The following is a 21991-nucleotide window of genomic DNA, read 5'->3' as shown; positions in this document are numbered from 1 at the left end:
CAATTGTTTTTAAAAATCGATATACACATTGTCAACCTTATTCAAGTATATGCACAATACAAAACCGTAAGATGTTTATCTGTATGGTAACTTGTTAGTGTATAAATATGCTGATCCAGATGCATATTAACAAACTTTCATGTATGGCCTATTAAAGAAAGGACTTTTGTATCTAAAAAAATAAGACAGTGGACCTTGTAAGGTAGTAGGTTGAAGCTGGATGAATGCCACTTACAACCTGTTCTATTAAAAATCAGTGTGGGCAATGTCCAACAGCGAACATAATATTCAATATCCTAATTAAAGACTTGACGGTATATGTGTCTGTAAACTATGAAATACATAAATGAAATAAAAACGGATTATATAGCTGAAGTGGCAGGACGTTGGGTGCAGCATGCAGAACATACCTGCTGGGGCCTGTTATAGAGTGAAGACCATAGACTTGCAAGCAAAACTTAGGATTGATAAAGAGGATAAACAACTTTGTTAAGGTCATATGAAGGGCATTGAATTTAGGCTGCTTTCAACCCGTCCTATTGGAAATCTAAGTGAGAGGCCTATGTCCTACAGCCGAGGTCCTATGACATATATATCTATATATATGAACACACACATATATATATAGTTCTCTTAAAGAGAACAAAATACACCCGCCGCCTGTCTGCTAGTCGGCACCAAAAAGTTTCTATTGTTCATTTAAATTTGCAATTAAAATCTCAAATTATAATTTTTACTAAAAATATCTAATTTAGGCCAAAGGCCATGCAGTTAATATTCTTTTGTTAAAAAAAATCTGTGTTCCTACCCCTGCAGTTTCGTTTTATAACATTTCAATTTACACCTCACAACGAGATATCACAAATTTTACTTAAGAATTACCATTTATATCTCCAAATTGGTTTACCTGATTTGGCGACTCCTTGCGATGGCAACACACTATGGTAATATGGACACACAAGCCGTAATAAAGGAGTTGAGGCACTGCAGGAAAAGAGTATGACATCATAGCTACTCAATAACCATCGCAAAGAACATTCCCAAATCGGCATGGGTGCACATTGTGTAATGGGCTTATATGCTCATCTAATTACCTTGAAACAATAGAAAAGAGACTCAACATATGATGAGGAACTTGTTTGCAGGTCAAATATTGGAGTCAATTATTGGAGCAACAGATTATAAAAATCTACTAACATGGCCTCTATACATGCAGTGGTTTTAAAAATAATTTATCTCGGTATTACTTTAATTTTGCTTCTACCAAGTAAAATAATTAATAAAAAAAAGTTTTATGCGAATCAACATACTATGTCGACAAACATATACCTTTGTATATGTACTGTAAAGTAGCAATTGATTATGTTAAAAATCATGATTGTAACTCAAAATTTGTTTGAGTATTCATACTTTTTTTAGTATGGCAAAAAAATCACATGCATGGCCAATGTGACCACATACTTTTTTACACTGCCATGTCGATTTTTTTTTATTATAATTACTAAATATGCACTATATTTATCTTTTTAGGATTATTAAGAAGAGTTATCATAGTTTAAATAAAGCTAAAATGTAATTACACTTATTTACAAAAATGTCATATGTATGGCTATTGAAAGATACAAATCAATATATCTACCTAAATAACATCATACTATCATACAACTTTCCATATTTTGTATAAATGTATTGTCCGTTTCTACCTTCATTTTACTAAAAAGATATAATTGGGTAGGTTTTTTGCCATATTATATGGCAACACAAACTAAATCAGTTTTGTACAGTACCAATGAGCATTTATGGTCAATCTTGTCGTGGTTGACAAACTGACAACTAAAGTCACTTTATAAATCACTACTAACTAACAAATTTCTTCTGGCACACATTTTGCAAACCTCACATGATTGAACAAAGTCCGGATAACTCACTCCCTTTGTTAACGGGAGGCTGTCTGCTGAACTGAATTCCCTCCAACTCCGGTTTCAATTTGAATTCAAGCTCTGGTTCTTCACCAGGAGGTAATGGTTCATCGTCAGCGCTAATATCTTCCAGCGCAGGCTCTTGGTTGGTGTAGGTGGGCATGGTTTTTGTTATGTTGATTCTGATACCGCCGATCGGTAGAACTGAAGTGGTTGGAGTCTCGAGCTGAACGTTACCATCAATTGAAGAGGTGACTGTGGTGTGGGTGGTTTCTATTGTGGTGGGCAAGCGTTCTTCTTCAGCTGTTATTACTGGTTCGTCATCTGTATAGATTAAAAAGAATGAGATTAGTACACCATAATAATATTAAATTAGCTACATTACATTAAGCCGTCTATGAACCAGTAGACGCGGCGTACGACCCTTTATTATGTGGACTGATGACATATTCAAAGTCGAGGGAAGTAGCTGGATATGGGTGGCACAATAATACTATTTGTGGGGTCTGCTTGGTAACAATAAGTGTTCTAATGTGAAAGGAGCTCAAGGTCCATCTCAAGGAACACTGGACCTAACACTTAACTCAAAATAAGTTATTTTTTGTTAGGAATATAGTTAAGATTTCTTTCTTTATTCACAACCATGAAATATATGCAAGGTCGCGGAAAGGCGCTAGTAGATGCAGGTAAGCGCAAGAGCGGTCATCATGGCGATCTATGGGTGGAGGCCTATACTTCTGTATTAACATTATGGATAAACTTCACAATAAAAAATTCTTTGGAGTAGACATATGGATTTATCACAAAGTTTGCACCAAGCAATATTGTGCTCATTTTGTATCAGAGTTGAATTCAGCCTTACAATCAATTACCTATTAAATAATCTATGTAAGACAATTTACCTGGATCAATTGGTTCCTGCTTGACCTTGACTTTGCTAAAGTCCTCCATGGCAGTGCGATCCCTTTCCTTTCGCAGCTCACACGTCTCGTCGTCCGTATCTACGTCCTCCAGAACCACCTGCTCGACGGGCTCTGCTTTCAGCACCACGTCATCATCATCCGATTCACAATCTGAACCTTCCTCTATCTGTAATGATAAAATCAAATCACTTTAGTCAAAATTTTAGTTTTGATTAAAAAATTGTGTCCTATTGTCCTTGCCAAAATGATATTAATAAATGTTTCCATTCAACTTGGCAAACTTAATGAATGTCACATCAACTCCTTTTGTGGCTGGAATTTTATAAAACCATTCTTGACTGACACCTGCTCGGTGCAAGAAATATTCCTGCCTAATTTTTGGTCTCCAACCCTAGCGTCTGTCAGTGAAAATCTGACATAGTTAATAAAACTGAGTTGCTATAAAATTTAATAAATTTATGTATGTTTAAAACGATTTTTCTTCAGGGAATTTGCATTTTTAACACAAATATATACATTCAGTTTCGGAAATCAAAATTCATCACTCTAATTCCTTATTACAGTGTAGCTATTAGTTGAGTTAACTTTGTTGTTGTTAGAATATGTACTTACCTCCAAAGCTTCAACAATGGGCTCCTTAATCTCGAGCACTTCAACATCTGATTCATCATCAGATGCCAAGCGCACTTCATCTGTGTCTTTAATTTCTATTGGTTCAATTTTTTCCACATCTGCTATGTCCTCTTTTAATTCTTCAGGTTCTTCTTTTGCTAGAGATGCCTATGGAAATAATGAGATATAAAATAATGCCATGTAGATGAAAGACAATAAACATTTTGCCTGTTGCATAGATCATCAGGTCTAATCAACAAGGGAAGCCTATGTCTAACCATGAGTAACCTATGGCCAATAGTTAATTTATAGGATAAGAAATTTATTGCGATGATGGTGTTCATAATAAAAATATTCTTAGTTCTTTGGCATCATATAAATACAATGAAAATGTTACTTAAGATGTCCTCAAAAATAACCTTAGTTGCAATTGTTTAGTATAACAGATATCACAGTAAAGGATGTTATAATTTTGAGCAATGCAGATTGATTTTTTTAAGACAACTGTTTTTGATTGTCCAATTCCATGAAATAATATAAAAAAAAACAAATGTTTATCTCCAGGGATACAGCATCGTCCCTTCAGCTCACAGACATGTACTGCAAGACATAGGCCTACCCTAAAAATATCTAAAGGGGATATACCAGAATCGTTACACTTAGCAGGCAAGTTAGCAATCGCAGTGTGTTATTATGGTATGCAGAGGATGCTGCTGCTGCATCTTCTGAGAACTAGTTAGTGAGCAGGGCCACAAAGTGTTAATTAAATAAGGTAGTATCACGGGAATTGAAACCGCGACCTATTATTGCAAGTCTCCTTCTTCTTTGCTGGGGAACCACTGCTCACTAATAAATACATTAGTGCACTTCTCATGAGGTATTTAAATTTTGATAAAGATCTACTGAATACATCAATGGCCATGTCTTTAAAAATTACATGTACATATTATTAGTTATAGAAAAGAATCATACCTTATAGTCAGCGAGACACAGAGGATGGTAATGCTGGTCGTTGTATCCCACAGCATTCCTGAGATGCCATTCTTCACGATCCTCATTGTAAAACTGGGGGAACAGGTCCCCGCAAAGCGCGCAATGCGCAGCCGCGGGAGCTCCGGCCGCAGCACTAGGCGCCTCCACGGGCACTTCGCCTCCGATGCCCGAATCCGTGTTAGTTGCGTTTGTTTCGAACCAGTTCTTTTCTGAGTAACATTAAAATAATTTTTCAGCAATGGATTTAGGAAAAATTATATTGATAAAAATTTTCACTTCACGCTGTTGTTGATTAGTAAACTACGTTAATATTGGGTATCATTTCTCTGTTTTCAGGTAGGTTAATGATGTAAAACATTAAGTGTGTGATTTTTATTACCTATCTACTGTGTTTAATGTTTATAAAATAAATCTCGAGTTTTCAGAACAACGCATTTTGTTTATAAGAAGCATATACCTACATAGTCGAGAAAAATTGTCTTATGTACATATATATGTAATGAAACGAATTTTAAAACAGTCTCCTAAAATGGTATCTCTAAAATTATAAATCTACGAAACTAAGACGAGTTGTGGTCGTCGTGTTAGCCGATAGACGCCCACTCCAAGGTTTAGACCTCCCACAATGATCGCTTCCAGCCAGCGACTGGTCTCGCGTTGCCGGCATCCAGCGACTTCACGAGACCTTGACTATGTCAGGCGGAGCTTACGCCTAAGCTCGTGGTCTTTACTAGAGAACCTTTCAGACCCAACGGCCTTTGGCTGCAGCGATGTGTCCTGTCCACTGCCACTTCATACTATTGTCTTAGAGCTACGTCGTTCAAAGCTTGAGGCATAGTAATTAGAACTATTTATTCCCAACCTATATGTCTTATAATATTGTTAGCACAATCCTCAAAAACAAATCAATTTACCTCTCTCATCCAACTCTTCAAGCTCTTCATATCTCAACCAGTCGGGTAAGTCGTAGTGCCAGGACCGTGAATGCGCTCGCCGGGCGGAGTCTCGCTCGCGTCGGTTCTGGCGGAAATGCCAGTCCAGATGCTGAGAGTAGCGCACCGTGTGCTCCGGAGGGAATCGAGCTCCACACCCACTGCACTGCATGCCGCCGTATAGACGGGAAACCAGTGCTGGTTGTTTGCTAAAATAAATGAAAATATTTATTAATTACTGCTCCTTCGTCAATTGTATGCTGCGGACATTTTAAAATGAGCGAGATTTCGAGATCAACTCGACTGATTGATAACTTTTTAATATTTTTAAAGACAATAGGTTTGTGTGTAAAATAATAATCACACCACTTTTCATTTGCACCACTTCTAGCTGTCAAACATTTTAGAGCCAATAAATCGTAAGTTAATTATTGGCAACATCTACCAAATTTACTACTCATTCAATTAATCAAATGAATATCTGTGACAACAGCTGTATCATAACTCTGTCTTAATAACCACAGTCCGATATCTGCTTATTTTCAGTTGAAATTGATTCTATTAACCCGGGGGGTATTACAGTATAGGAGATATGTTGTTGAGTAAAAGTTCGTCAAATGTTTAAGAAACACTGCATACAATATTGCTGGTTGATTGTTGCTAATCGACTTGGTGGTCCTTGATTCTCTTCTACCTTGTTCCTACGCAAACAAAACAAGCACAAGTGTGCGAGCGAGACAGCACTAGGAATTTCAATAGGAGTTCGATTTACTCGTACTTATTGGGCGATCGCCAAAACAGATTCATAGGAACTAAGTTCACAGAGCAGAAGGGTCCATGAACTTTAAAACAAAAGCTGGACAAACGCGTTTCACGTTCGCACGTAGTAAATCACTCTACCCGAGTAAAAGTGTGTAGTGTTTATGTATATGCGGCTTCGGACGTGCAGCGTGGACTGCAGGCGAACCAAGGAAGGATTCATCCTTGCCAACCTTGGTTCGTCCACGCTGTTCGCGGTTAGGGAGCGAGAGGCTGCCCCCCTAAAAACGGGTGTTGTGGTGTGGTAAATAGGACCAACATCTGTTTTATAACCCTCACCCCACATATTTAAACTTTGTACCTTCTACCGCCTTGTTGGAATTATATCATCCAGAAGACGCCTTTTATACAGGCATAAAATAACGTATTCATGCTTAGATGCCGTAAGTTAGTTTATGCATAAATAATATCGTTTTTTATTCTTTTAAGGTATCCCTAATTATCATATACAAGACTTACTTTTTTATTTATTTTTCAAAAATTACTTTGGGCATTAGATCTGCTTTTTACATTTAATAAGATGTAGATAAATAAATAAATCAGTCAAAATAAATCAACTTACATCTTTAATGTTTCAGGTTTAAGAAGATCAACTTTATGTATAACAGTTTTATCTTCAACATGCTTCGGTTTCACTTCATCTGTTTTAACTTCCTCCTTATTTTCCTTTGGCATTTGGACAATGCCTGTCGCTACCAACTTAGCAAACAGATCATTTATGTTTATATTGCTTAGTGCTGGTAGTGGATTAGCAGGTTTCTCCTCTAAGGGTGTTTCCAGTCCCGGAATCTTGTCTGGCTTGGTAAACATTGGCTCTGCGACGCTGTACTCCGAGCCAGATGCCGGTGCCATGCTGGAAGGCATTAGACTAGCCAACATGTCAAGACCTGAAATTTTATTACAGATTATAATTATAAAAATATTCACTAAAATATTCTGTTTTTGGACTACACTAGGCACAGCTAGAGCCATTTGAATGTAGCTTTAGCAAGTACAGACTGAAAGTTTACAAACAATCGAAATGGATAAAACATTACTACAGTTATTTGAAACTTTTCATGAAATTCGTATTTCTATTTCAGTGAATAGGGCCAAACAGTTCTTCATGATGGTACTTATAACGACGTTTTGTTGAATTTGTTGTGGAAAAATGTTTAGACTGGAGGCACTAGTATAATATTATTGTTGTAAAAGATTGCTGCAATTAAAACTTGGAAATGTTATTAACACAGTTCTGCATATTGATCTAAGGATGAAAATTGACAAAATATAGAAGGCACTTGTATTGTAAAAATCTTGGATGAGATGAATTGGGATTAGAATGAAACAAGGTCACTGACTGCTTGTGAAGTAAAAAGTTATTTAAGCTGAAGCGACTAAGGTAAATATACTAATATTCATTTCTGACGTATAGCGATTGAGATAGCTATAGTCAGCTACAAACTGGTGCGAGTGAGACGGAAAACTAAACATTTCTTTTTTTTTCAAAATGCGCGCAAATTGTCGTTTAGTTATGAAAACCAGCCTGTTGGTATTTATTCATTAGTAACTCAAGGAGCCGTCTTATCAAGAAATGCTAAGGAAATATGTATTTAAATGTCTAATATTTGGTCATTATAAAAGAAATTATCTTACCTTGGTTTTCACCATCTGGACTAGGAGTTTTGGTCGGCCTTTGTACTGGTTCCTCATTAGTTTCGGGTTCTTCCTCAACAGTCACCGTGTCCACCAATGGAGCTGGTTTTAAAGGCTCAGGTACAGACATCCCTTCCATATCTGCAATCTGCACTTGTCCGGGCTTTATGTTGCGAGGCAAAGCAGAGAAACGGACAAAGAACTTCTCTTTTCCAATGAATATAGGCCGAGGCAAGTCTCCAAATTCGACTTTAAATGGTTTCTCGTTAATCAGGACTGTTCGGAGAGCGTCCACGAAACGCAGTGTGAAGAACTGTCCGTTTATAAGTATCTTTTGCACTTTTGCATCCAAATACACAGGGCACATCTGTGTTGCATTGATAATAAGGTTTATTTTACCAGCGACGAGATCAGTTCGTTTGGTTTTACCAATGTCAACTTGTGGTAGTGGTCCTTCTAGATGCAACAGTCTCGGTTTACCATCTATTAGCACTCCCAGCGGTTGTCCTCCAAAGAAGCACTCGTACCATCTGCCGTTGATATAAAGCTCTCTTGTAGGAGCACCAAACCTGATGTCGAACACCTGGTCGTCAATTTCTACTTGCTTGTAGCTCTCGTTAAAGTTAAGGAGTACAGAATCCTTGTTATCGAACGTCACTCTTCTGCAACCAGGTAGAAATTTAATCTCACGAGGGTCATCCCAATCTAGCATGATGACTGCTGTTTCTCCATAGAACCTTATCTCCCTAGGAACTCCATCGATCTGAATAGTTTTGACAGGATCTTGATCTATGTACTCAAGGATTTGGAAGTTTGTTGGTGGGATCGTATGACCAGGGGTACCGATTGGAGGTGGAGACTCTGCTCTCTCATACGGTTTCAACGGGCACTCTCCTTGGCACATGCCAAGCTTTGGAGTCGGTAACGGTAGCGGTAATCGAGGGTCAAATGGTAATCTCGGAACTCTCTTATCGAATTTACCTCTGAAAAATGGCGGCATCGGTCCTCTAAACCTTCGAGGGCCAAATTCTTCCATTCGCGGTCTGTTGCCTCTCCACATGGGATACGGGCCCATATACAACGGCATGATGGGTGGAAGGGGTAACAATCCTTTACTTTTACCACCTTCCACTACATCAGAATGGGTAGAATTCATCCTCATGTCTGAGTCCTGCATGTAGTTTTGACTATCGGATGGAGTGTCAAGGAAAGCAGGAGTAACTCTTTCATCAATGTCACCGAAGTTGTTTCTTTCCGACGGAGACGTCTTTGGAGTTGCGACTTTTTGATTCTCCTCGTTAATGTGGGCCTTCAACTTGCGCTTGGACTGCTCAAGGGACTCCCTTTGCTTGGCCTCTTTCAGCTTTAGCTTCTCGTTGAGCTGCAAGACTTGGTACATGAGAGTGTTGTATTGATTCTTATCGAGTTTACCGTCACTGAATTGTTCTTTCGCTTGGGACATGATAATGGATATGGTCTTCTTGTGGTCTTCTGGCGTGATGTCGTCCCCGCTGTCCGACTTTTGATCCGCGTCGTCCGAGCTAAGCGTGCGCCGTCTCTCCCTCTCAATACCTGTTAGTGTGTGAACAAATACATTTTGTAAACTTTTAAACAGGTCATTTACTCTGGCGTCTGCAAGAAATGCAAAAATACATGTAATTCTCTATATCTTATTAAAACGTAATAAAAAAATGTCTATAAATTTAAAAATATACGTACTTGGTGATTTGCTAAATAAAAGAGGTCGTCCCAGTCGATCTTTTCCCTTCGTCGCCTCAGCCAACTTCGCCCTGACTAAATCCAACTTCGAGGGAGTTTTCTTCGTGTCATCCTTCTTCTCTTTGACTTCGTGCCAGTCTTTCTGCTTTGGTGATGCAGTGTTTTCCTCGGGATCGTCAAGGGAGATGTCCATTTTCGGGGAATCCGTTATGACCGGCGGCGGTGGAGGTACTACTTCGTCTACTTGTGGTAGTTGGCGGAGATCAACGTCCTCGTTTCCGAATAAACTATAAAATTCATGTTATAAACATAAAATTTCGCATTGGTAGTTTACTCGGTCGTTATACAGGGTATTTATTGGTTTAAAAGGTTAAGGAAATGTATAGCTATTCCCAATCACCTAGTGTAAATAAAATAATCACTAATTTTTTTTTTCAATTAATATACTACAGGCCAATAACTACTGGCAATTGTTTATAGGAAGAAATAGTAAACAATAACTAATTTATATTTTAATTCGAATTTTAAAAACGTATTTTTTAACCATATCAAGCTTTTGCACTTATAACCAATTACCCTTAATAGATCACGGGGACTCCCCGTGAGCAGTCTTCATCAACCAATGAACTTCATCAGTTGTATTACCTATTATTGCATGCAATTTTTATAGCATACTTGAAAAGAAATCTCTCGCGAACCTAATGTGAGCTAACACGTCCAATGAAAATAAGCTTATAGATTTAAAGTTTATTTTTACTATAATAGTAATCATACATCTTGAACCGAAGAGGTTCATTTTCAGCAGTGGACACCTTACAGCTACAATGATGAAGACAATTAGTTTAAAGTGGTCCAGGTAGACCCAAAGAAGTCTACGGTCTACACTGACGTGACAAAAAAAAGGTGTCCAAGTGTAGAAATAAAATGATCGCTTGACTTCTATCAATGTAAGCAGAAAGAACTTTGTTAGAATAATTTTTTTTTATTGGGAGAGTTCAATTTTTTGATCTCACACTTATTTCTTTACACTATTAACTTATGGCTTAAACTCAGCTGCAAAGCAAATTTCCATAATTAGACCTTCGCATTTTTTTTTGTACTTTTGTGCATATGGTACAAATGTTAAACCTGTGATGTCTGTCTGTGAGAAAAAAAAGTCCAGGAACCTCTGATAAAGATACTTACATATCAAATTTATCAAGTTTGTTCTTCTTAACCTTTCCTTCTAGAGCTTCAGTAGAGGGTCTCTTATGGGCAACCGGGGCTGGAGTTGTCTCCGCTATAACCGGATGCAGGACTCTGAGATCCACGTCCTTGTTTTCCATAACAACGTCCAGGACATCTGAAAAATTCACTAAATTTTTATACAATCAAATGTTACAGGAATCAGTTCCTGAACGAGCACAAGTGTCAGTTTACCTGTGACGTCACACGGATCCTTACACAATACTTAAACAAGTCACTTGTTTTAACACTTGTTCTTTACTTTTAATATTTTTTTATTAGTTGTGATTGGAACATTGTTTTCAACATTTCAAACTTCAAAGCTTTCACAAGTGTTTTAAGTTTATCTATAGCAATTTTTATTTTTGCCCCTACCAATAGTGAAGGCATAATTGAAAAAAAAAACAATTTACATATTGAACGAATAGAGATCAAAAAAATTAGTTTAACAAAATCACATGTTAAATGTAGTTAGTAGTAGAAGTTACGAGAACGTAATTTAAGATGAGGGAAAACTTCAGTTGCCTTTGAAGTTGATTTCAGGAAGTTGCTATAATTATGTCATAAGAAAACAAAAATATAGAAAAAATTTTGCCCTCTGCTACTCCAACTTGCCAATACGCTGGACCATGTTGGTTACTTTTGTTTGCAGACTAATCTGACTTTTGATTCGATTTTGTGGATAACATACAGGCATAGCCCACTAGGTGGCTTGTTGTACTGTGATCTATGTAATAAGTCAAACATGGAATTGGTAAATCAATCAGGCATGTTGGGACTTGTGTACAAAACCTTAGACCTTACATTAAATTTATAGAAACTATAGAAATTGATATAACAGAATGAACTAACAAACTGAATGATTACACTGAGTTTTAGAAAATTCTGTATGGATGGACATAGAAAAATGCTGCAACAAAAGATAGAGAAACATAGACCAAATCCTCTCTATTAATGACTGTAAAAATGGAGAAGTTTACAAAAGGTAAACCAATAGGCAAACTTCTGGAAGAAAATTAGTAGTAATTGGCAGTTAGCAACAATTGAAGTTAGTTTTGATGTTATAAAAACAATAAGGTTGTATGTTTTTCATGGTGAATTTTACAATGATGAACTGTTCAAAGCAAAAACTCCATACAATCTAGTCTTCGATAAATATTTTTCAGTTTAAATTTGATACAAAGTTCTTTAAAAAAATACAAAGTAACATTAGAAAGAATATGTTAAATAAGTTTTATCATGAAGCGTCTATAGCAAATAGTGAGAACTTGAACTGAAATTAAAGGAAAGATATAATTTCTAAGACAACATAAATGTATCAAATGATAAATATATATCTGAATATGTAATGATGCATTATATATAGAAAACTTCAAAACATATAACTTATGTGATTTGAAGTCAAGTAGAGTTCCAATAGATTTAGCATCGCACTTATATATTATTTTTGAGTGTCTCCCTTTTGCAACTGATTTAATTAAAACTAAATGTTTTTCCTTGTTATGGTGCTTTAATATCAGCTCCATATTTCACCCTTAAATTTGTCAAAAATTTTCGAGTAAAATTGTTCTAATTCTAAAATTTTATAACATTTAGAACCGAAACCAGTACATATATAGGAATTTATTAAACTAATGTGCAGAAAGATTAAAAAAAATTGTTACAAAAAGTAGAAAGTAACAAAACTGTAAATGTTAAAAAAAAACATTGAATCCCCTTTGCACTTTCTGAAAATATATACACGTAAACACTCAGAAAAATGTTCCGAACAGCCATCTTCATCTCCCACTATCTTCATTTCCATCCAGAGTGGTTGATGCAAATCATTCCGCAGCATAATGCAGTGATTTGAACCTTTGTGACAAACTTTAACTAAGATTTCTCTGATTTCTACCATTTTGAGTTGCATTAACTCAGTGCAATGTTAAAATTCCATTGTGATTTTATAGATGAACTAGTCTTATGTTAAATCTCATACAAAAGTGCAGTTTCCTGTTTAAAAAACTCAAGAACTTTTCTCACAGTTTAATTATATATTTCCTATAATAAAATAAATCTAATGCGGCAGAACTAAAAACTTTAGACTTTGTTCCTCAAAAGTATTCCAAAAGTTCTAACTTAGAATTTCTCCAAATATGGAGATCAAATAACTTTGAGATATTTTTCAAATACCATCAAAGTAACTTACACTATCCAAAGAAGCACTTGCAATACATTACCTAGTGTTTTTCTTTATATCATTGATTTCCTTTGTACAACTATTCAACATCCACTCAATAAAAGAACCAAAGTAATCTCTAAGAAAATTTTGCAAATCTTCTACTTGCTATATCAGAACACTGCAATTCGATAGCATCAAGTATTGGAAAAGTTACGGATAAAGGGTACAAAGCCATTGCAAAACACATCAATATGAATACTCCAACAAAGAAAAAAAAATTTATTTTCACACAACATGTGTCAACTCGCATCCACCTTATAACCTAATATCACAGTTCCATGGACTAGCTGCAATTGTATAACTACCCGTGGGTTCTCTTAGCATAGACTAATATCTTACTTGATATCTCACTATCTGGCTTATCATCTTTCTTTTCTTCAACGCGTTCCGGACTTTCAGATTTCTCTTTGTTCCGGCGCATGTATCGATCCTTGTTGAAGTTTTTCAACTCCTTAAATGTAACAACTTCTGGTTCTGCAGATTTTTCTTCTACCTCCATTTTTTCTTTTGGTTTCTTTTTAATGTCTTTCAACTTATTTCGCTTTTCAGGCGATGAGCTACTAGAGCTGTCTTTACTGGAGTTGTGGTTTTTCTTTTTTCTTCGCTCCTTAGGGTTCTCTCTTCTCTTTTTGTTGGGCGCGGGAATATCTTCATCTTTATTCTCGTCCCTGTTTATTTTGGGAATGGGCGGTAGTTTATTAATTTTCTTGGGGTCGGGTATTTGGAGCCGATCGATGTAGTTGTCGACCACGCGATTGTTTTCGGTTTTATCTTTGTCTCTTTCTGCGCGTTGTTCCTCTCGTTTCCTCTCTCGCTCCTCGTCGTTTTTCTTGACTCGTCGCTCGCGAGCGCGGTCTGAGAGCCTCGGATCGCGGCGCCGTGGGTCTTTGATGGCAGCGTCAGGTCTGACATCAATAGTGATGACGTTTTTGCGTTTGGTGACACGGTCCAATGGCTTGATATCGAATACGTTGGAGGCTATCGGCGGGCCGTTAGCGGCGATCGGTGCGTGAGGCACATGCGCGACTTGGGGCAAGGGCGTCCCTTGTGGCGGGTGTGAAGGCTGCGGTGGGGGGCGGCGTGCGAGGCGCGGGTCTCGTCGCGCGGTCACCAAAGCGCCGCTGACTGGAGCGATGCGGCCACCCGGTGGTTTGTTTACCGGCTGGAAACAGACAATTGTGAAAATAAATATATAAAAGTTGCTGACCGTTTTTTTATTATCAATTTTTAATCTATTTTGTTCCTAAGTTTGAAAATAATGAGGCCCCATGCTGCGTGAAGCCCAAAAATTTATTTCGTAACACAAGTAATATACAAGACAAACTGTAACTAACAATGTATAACGCCATTTGAGCAAAAATATATATAATAATTTTTGCTAAAGGTATAATTCCGTGGCATGTATAAAAAGTACTTATTTAAATTATTTGTCACCAGCAGTAAATTGATATAGGCTATAATGATATTTTATTTGTGCTACTGTGATAAAAAAGTAAGGTGAAATTGTCATTTAAAAATCTCGAGCCTCAGGAAGGCAGGTAAATTTTTCCTGTATTGGTACAAGATATACAGCTACAAGATGTCATGCTGCATAGGTTCTTTTAGTTTTATAGCAAAAACCTAGACTGGTGACTGTTACGCAACCACCATATCCACTTATTTTTGCTCCATGCAACATGTGTCTAAACTGCTTGCAATATCCAATGCTGACAAACCGTTTTGTCATGATTGAGGAGATGAAAACTGAACCGCATGTCTTGAAGCTTTTACCGGAAAAAGACCATTTCCACTGTTTCAAGGACAAATAAAGTGTTGTCAAAAGTACGTTTTTCAGAGGAATATTACTTTGAAAGGAATGAAGTTGATATAGAAGAATAAATAATGAATTTACATTTTAGTCCGCAACACATATTTTGCAAATGATGTATCACTTGGAATGTAAACTAATAAGGAGTTAGCAGTAAGGTAGCCTTATTAAATTTACAATAGTGCATAGCTAAATAAGCTTTCAACAATTAATTAAAATTTTTATACAAATAATATATGTATTTATTATACTTTTGAGCATAGTCTTATGTAGTAAAAACAGGCTCTAATGTCTGCCACTACCTTATATAAATACAGGAAAATGTAAATATAACAAATTGTTTTGTAAAGACAGTGTAAAGAGGCAATTGCACATATATAACTTTGCAAGATAGCAATTATGTTGGTTGGGTAGTAATTACTTCTACATCCAGTATGCTTATTATTATATACATAAAAATACATAGTTTTTGTCTGTATTTAGTATGAATAACTTAAATTCTGATTAGAAAATTAGTTAAACAGAAATCTTAGTATATTGATTAGTGAAGAATTGGATTTAAAAATTTTTGTATCCATTAAATCAGCTTAAAGACATATGGAACACTCAAAATCAAATAGTTGTTATGTTAACAACAGGCTTATTAAATTTAAAAAATAAGTGATGAGTGAAAGTTCTCATTGAAATAATCCTATTACTTATTAACTGCTGATTTTTACAACCACACTACCCCATGGATTTATTAATTAATGTAACTTATATTAGCAGGTGACTCTGGAAAATATATAACAACATTTGGGCTTGTTATTTAAGATGGAAATATTGATCAGTGCAAGACTAACGGACCAGCACAATTGTTCCCTAGCATCCCTCTCCCATTATTTATGTCTTGGGGAACAAATAGACCTAAAATAGTAATTTGGGCCATTAACAGTCTACATTTTTTTTAATTACTGATGTACCTACCATATTTAAAATCCTTACGGCCCCCTATGTAGTAACATAGATGATTTTCATATTATAGCGAAAAGGTAAAACTCACGTCAAGTTTACTTTCAAATTGCCCCACTGTGTGAAGTAGGACCCAATGTTGGGAAACTCTGGTCGAGATTATAATAAACAATACAATATATAATGAAAAACAAATCTTTTAACCCAAATATTACCATACTTAAAAGGTAATACTAGCTATTGGTATTAAAGATATTTATAAATATTTTTCTGTACTTTTTTAATTTGATAATATAACTCTAAGGACGCGAAAAAATAATGTTTTATTTTAAGTGTAATGTAATTTATGACACCTAAAAACAAAATTAAATTGTTTGTACATTTAATTGTTTTTTTTTTTAAGATTCATCATAGTGAGCAGTTCAAATGTTTAATTTTATAAATATACATAATAATCATGTTATTATTAAGCCATCTTCTAAAGAGAAGTAAATAAACACTGTATAATAATTAGGTGTTTCATATACTGTATCAATAAATAATTCATTTAATATTTTAAATACTCTTTTTCATTGTTAAGAGTACACCAGTCTAATCAATCTAGGTAAACACTCACTGATAACCAGACTAGCACAAAGTCAAATTAGCTTTATTATGAGAAACCAGTACAATCATTTAAAATTTAAGTCACAGGAAATCAAAATTTATACATCCCATGAAAAGTATCTGAACATAAAAGTAGCAGAATTGTGTTTGTTTACCGACTTTTTTTATCCAGTTTTAAGAGCAATTTTGTTTTCATAATTTTATACTTTAATTTCTATACATAATCCATGCTGTCTCTTTAGACAAAGATACATAATGTCTTGTTCTGAATTAATAACAAAATAAACTAGTTTCATCATCTTTGTCTTTATTGCAATGAACTCAATTGTTTCTCACTTAAAAATAATCCTATAGTAAATTAAAGACCATAGCACATTCATGTTTTTTTGGTAAATTTAAATTGTCACTTTAATTATTATTTTAAATGTACAAGAGCTTGCCTAGTTGCAATGGGCCGGTTTCGTAAGCTAAGCATTAATTTTTTTAACAAAAATATTTTGATATAAATGATCGAAGTTGCTTAGTAGCATAAATAAAGGTAAAATAGTACTTACCGGTCCAAGCCGCTGTTTGACGGAGACAGGTGGTGCTATTGGGACAGACACTGCGGGGGCCACGGTAGAAGGCACCGGGCTCACCAGCGCCACTGGCATAGGCGGAACTGCGCCCGCGACCGGCGCCTGTTAGCAAACACAGTGTGTTAAAATAACAGGTATTTTTATGTGTAAACGAATAAAGTAACTTTTACTTTATTCCTTTACACAACAAAATAACCAAGCAATTTGAAAGTCACTAGAATTTTTTAAGAATGATTCATAAAAAAAACAAAAGTAAATTGTAAATTTGCTTATATATATTTATAGACAAGAATTAATATTACTTAAAAAGTTTCACACATAAAATATTAGACTTATTCAGATCTTGTTTCTCACTTATAGAAATTTTTGAAAAGAGGAAACAACGGTATCTGTTAATTACTACCATAAATTTCTCAATTATCCAGTTTTCAGTTACTCAGGTTTGACTGTAATATGAATAAAAGAAAAGAAAATTTTTGAAAAAACAGTGAAAAACCATAATGATACTAGTGATTAAGAAATGTTGATGATGATTCAAAAATAATAATTTTAATTATTGTATGATAGGTAACAATGTATGAAAAGGAATGGAAGAATGAGAAGGACAACAGAGGAATGAATAAAAGACGTTAAGAACAAAAGAGAATGGGAATAACAAAATTTTGTGGAATATTATTGTAAATATTGTCCCCGCTTGCATATGGCAGGGTGGCAGAAAAAATGAAGGCCTTAAAAAATAGATGTCAAAATAGCTTTATAAGCACAGGCTATTATTAAAAATGCATTAATGTATTTTAAAAATTATAGTCATTTACATTGCTCAAGAAGCGATTTGATGAAATTGATAAGGAGTGTTTTAATGAATTAATAATATTTATAGATTGGATAGATTACAATTTCGAGAAATTAAAGTATAAGGAAATCTGACAATTGAAAAATTACTGACTGTTATGTTTTATCAATATGTAATTAATTTAACTACATAAATTCTTTGACCCTGTCCCCCCTACAGGGGATCCCACTTTTATTCAAATATTCATATTTTTATCCAAATAAGATCATTTCCAGTAACCACTTGTGTATGTCATGAAAAAAAATGCAGAAAAAGCCCAATTTGATGTAAACTACAATCAGATAGAGAGAATTTATTGTTAGGTAGGGACCTAACAATAAATTCTCTTAAAACTATAAGCAGTTTAATCACTGAATGGCATAATTGAATTGCTGAAGGCAGCTCAGAAGGCTGTTTCACAAATACCTCATAACAAGTAGAGCAATTCATTCCTAAGCATCATATGGTTTTTGTTTAATGGACTTATTGAATTAATTACAACATAATTTATAGACATTGAGAAAGATGAAACAAGCATATTTATGTAAAATAATTTGCAATATTAATTTAGAATCATGGGTATCTGAGTGTGTAGTAGTACAGTATTTCCTAATGTGGGGCCCACACCCCATAGGGAGGCAATTTTGGATATAGACTTGACACTAGTTTAACTAACTCTTTAATATTGAAATGATGATATTACATAGGGGGGCGCAAGAATTTTAGAAAGGCTAAGGTGGGTCATGGCACAAAAAAGATTAAGCAACACTGATGTAGTATATGTTTTGTTTATAAAACTGTCAAAAATAATATTTTCTATACAATCAAATTTGTAATGCTGTATTCTTACCTTTTTAGCATTTTTTTCTGCCAACTCCAGCTGCCTCCTAGTCTGCTCCAACTCCATTTCAATTTTCTTTCTTTGAAGCATGAGCAACTCTTGTTCTTTCTTAACGAGGATACTTCTCATGTTTTCTTCATCTTCTGTTAGAGGTGTTGTAGTGGTGCTCGTTGTTGGAGCCGCATTCTGAGAAAATTATTGTTACTCATGAGTAAACCATCTTATAATTCCAACAAAACTATTTACAATTTCCAATTTTCTGTACAGTAGTGTGAAGATTATGTATGTTTCCATATGCAGAAGTACTAAATTTATTATTCAACTATTGAAAAGCTTTAATGTTACGAAAAATTCAAATTTCAAGCATATATAAATTTCTAATACCATTAGCGTAGTATGAGAATAAATGACAAGCATGCTTTGGGGGATGATCATATAAATCAAATAAACATAATCAACTAAAAAAAACACCTTTTTCAGAAAATTTGGATTTACATGGATGTTAGACTGTTGAGGCTGGGCTTGTATCGGCCATGCTGGATCAATCAGGTTAACTTTCACATCCAACTGATAAAGCTTTGTCGCAGGGAACACATCGTGCCATGTTTCACGCAGCTTAAACATCTGTGACCTTATTTTTTCATCAACCTGTTAAAAAAATTAAATTATTCAATCAAATACCAAAAGACAAAATTTACTATTGTTATCAAAATATGTATGTGTTATCTTACCTGCTTGAAGGTCCGTGTAAACATATTAACAATGCTTTGAGAGAATTTCTGGGTGTATGCTCCTCCGACATTCTTGATAATTGAATCAACTAAGTACAGAACTGGCAGCTTGATTTCTGGATGAACCTGTATGGAGGAAAAATATGTTCTCATCCCACAACCCCTGGCTGACCAAGTCCAGATTGGTTTTCCAGTGATAACCATGTCTTCCATTTGGTACTAACATACCAGAGCTTAAATGTTTCAATGGTACGGGTAAGAATAAGACAAAATTTGTTTCAGCAACCCGTTTAATTTGTCACATATGAAAATAAATAAGAACTCATTTTCAAAAAAACTTTATTTTAATCACAGTACAAAACTGAAATGGAAATTGGTGTGTGTGTTGTTAAATTTTACATACCAATGAAAGTTGAGCAGCTTTTTAGAGGAGTAATTAGAACAGGTACCTCCTAAATTTGATTTTAATATAAGTAAAAGCAACGAAAAATGGTTCTAGGTTAGTCAAGATGATCTAAAACTTATTTTAATATGGCAAATAAAAGTATTCGATATATTATTGAGATCAACAGAAATTTCGTAAAAACTGTGCAAGAGTACATAACGAAATAAATTTACTATTTTCTTAAACTATTCAAAAATAAAAATTTTATGAATTAAAATCGGATATTAATTTACATTTTCTACAAAATAGACTATTTGTTATCTAATCGACTGAAACCTTGAAATGCTACACAATTGTCCAAAACGTTTTTATCTATGTAGGAGTTACCTGTTCGTTGAATAGGGCAGGTTACAAAGAGGAGGTCTGATTAATCTCACTGTAAACATATCACGCATCCAAGATATGCGTCATCTACAACTTTCCCTACTTCCTTCTTTCGCGTAAGCCGTGACACATTTGCATGGCCCGCCAATTTAAAAATGTAAAATCACCTTCTCCAAGTGTTTCTCCACGGTATCAACGATAACCCCAGCATGCTCGATATTTTCTTCCGCTAATATCGTAAGCATGTTTATAAGGGGTTTGCTGTTGACCGTAAGATCCGCTAGACTGGACGCATACTCCTCGGCAATTTCCTTCGACATCTTGCTCAGCGAACGCGTCCGCTGTTTTCACCATACCATAAATTCTTCAACAGGACATCGCTGCAAGAAAAACTAGGACTTAATCTACGTTACGTGGCTTCATCCAACATGGCGAAATTTTCATAGTTAAACACGTAGCGAACTTACGTTATCACTGATAATGGTTCGCGGCGATATTATTTCACAATTATACGGCAAATTGTCACGTACTAATCAAACACATATTTTGAAAATCACGTATGTGTAGGCTTGATCAGCTAACAACCGCGATGAGGACACGCCGCAAGTCCAACACAAGAAAGCTTAGTAATACAAAATGGCGGATCTATTACTCCAGTGATCGTGTGCCACTAACTACCAGTAAAACATGTGTTGCCCTATAGAAACTATAAATAACACAAGAACTTTTAAAAGCTGTTATATTGTCTATTTGAAAGATTTACTAGTATCCATCTATATAAAATTTAAGATTATATTAAGTAAATATTTAAGGTAGTATACTGTTGTCATAAGTCGACTAAAATTCTAAAACACAAAGTTGAGCTATTAACGTTTAAGTTCAATTCGATTATCATCTTATTAGATAAATAACATTAAGCGTTCGTCAATCTGTTATGAAATAATGTTACTGTTCTAAAAGTATAAAATGTTTAAACTACCAATAAATTCAAAATCAAAATATCTTAAATGAAGTAGGCGCAGTGTACACACTTTATAATCGATAATTATTTTATTATTATAACTAGTATGGCTCGTTGCCTCGGAATAGGTCAAGATATCTTGTGGAATTTTATTATATATACGTACGCTTAGGTCTATAAAGGGTTTCTTAACTTATTGAAGACAAAATTGATGTCCAGCCATAAATTCTGTTACTGGTTGTTTACAGACATTAAAAAATATATATTAATTTGAATTTCGAACATTAGCTTTTATGGTAAAAAAAAACTTCTTTGCCGCCATTATTGTATGTTTTTCGTTTAGAAATTATTTGTATTAAAAATGGAGGGAATAGCCGAATGTTTGTGTATCGTACTATCCAAAAGTACATGTTGATGACCGTGAGAGATCCGGCTGACCGCAGTCTATTCGAACAAACTAGGCCGTTAATGCAGTCAAGGCCAGAATTTGTCGAAAACCCATAAGGAAGGAGAACATCCTTTCCAGAAAATTGAGAATCCCACCGAGGACACTTTCTCGGATTATTAAACAAAATGAAGGTCTAGGTGCTTACCGGAGATACACAGGGCATACCTTAAATCAGGCACTGAAACAAAAGAGCCGAAAGATCAAAACCGCTGTTACTTCAATACGCGGACGAAAAACTCAGAAAAGCTCTCTTTACAGATGTAAATTTATTTTACAATCAAGGAGCACTACAACAAACAAAATGATCGAGTGTATGCACACAGCTCTAATGAAGCTTCCGAGGTAGTGGCCAAAGTTCAACGAGGTCCTCGGTCAGGGTCCGAGGACCCAGCAGCATACGTCATGGTTTAGTGGGGTGTCTTCTACCAAGGAGTTACAAAACGCCATTTTTGATATTGATTGATTAATAC

General features: G+C 35.2%; 1 protein-coding gene across 5 annotated transcripts; it reads right to left on the bottom strand.

Moving 5' to 3' along the window:
- Nucleotides 1-789: 789 nt before the first annotated feature.
- On the bottom strand, nt 790-20776 carry Pcf11 (Pcf11 cleavage and polyadenylation factor subunit). 5 transcript variants are annotated; one of them, XM_068767126.1, is made up of 16 exons: nt 20580-20776; nt 20280-20492; nt 19344-19469; nt 19084-19260; nt 18622-18798; nt 16916-17041; nt 13337-14159; nt 10738-10906; nt 9553-9839; nt 7834-9465; nt 6761-7085; nt 5362-5588; nt 4427-4656; nt 3455-3622; nt 2822-3008; nt 790-2243 (listed from the first exon to the last, which is right to left on the bottom strand). In XM_068767126.1, exons 2-16 carry the CDS (start codon nt 20430-20432, stop codon nt 1897-1899), a joined length of 5154 nt encoding a protein of 1717 aa, XP_068623227.1. In that variant the 5' UTR covers nt 20433-20492; nt 20580-20776; the 3' UTR covers nt 790-1896. The 5 variants fall into 5 exon arrangements, with proteins under 5 accessions (XP_068623227.1, XP_068623230.1, XP_068623228.1 ...); XM_068767129.1 differs by having other exon boundaries at nt 7834-9405; XM_068767127.1 differs by having other exon boundaries at nt 10738-10894.
- Between the last annotated feature and the right edge of the window lie 1215 nt (nt 20777-21991).

This window comes from Battus philenor, unplaced genomic scaffold, assembly GCF_028537555.1.
Source record: "Battus philenor isolate CCGP_79_NKW_IND1 unplaced genomic scaffold, ilBatPhil1.0.hap1 SCAF_22, whole genome shotgun sequence".
Taxonomy (NCBI): domain Eukaryota; kingdom Metazoa; phylum Arthropoda; class Insecta; order Lepidoptera; family Papilionidae; genus Battus; species Battus philenor.
Note: the sequence above shows the minus strand (reverse complement) of the source record. Positions and strands in the feature narration are given on the sequence as shown.

What these genes read in the sequence shown, in the direction of transcription:
- Pcf11 (XM_068767126.1), bottom strand. Translation starts at nt 20,432, where the DNA reads ATGTCGAAGGAAATTGCCGAGGAGTATGCGTCCAGTCTAGCGGATCTT. An exon ending in TGGAGAAACACTTGGAGAAG is followed by an intron (nt 19,470 to 20,279) that starts GTGATTTTACAT and finishes TCCTCCATACAG; the next exon opens with GTTCATCCAGAAATCAAGCT. An exon ending in TTTATTTAGCAAATCACCAA is followed by an intron (nt 9,466 to 9,552) that starts GTACGTATATTT and finishes CATTTCTTGCAG; the next exon opens with ACGCCAGAGTAAATGACCTG.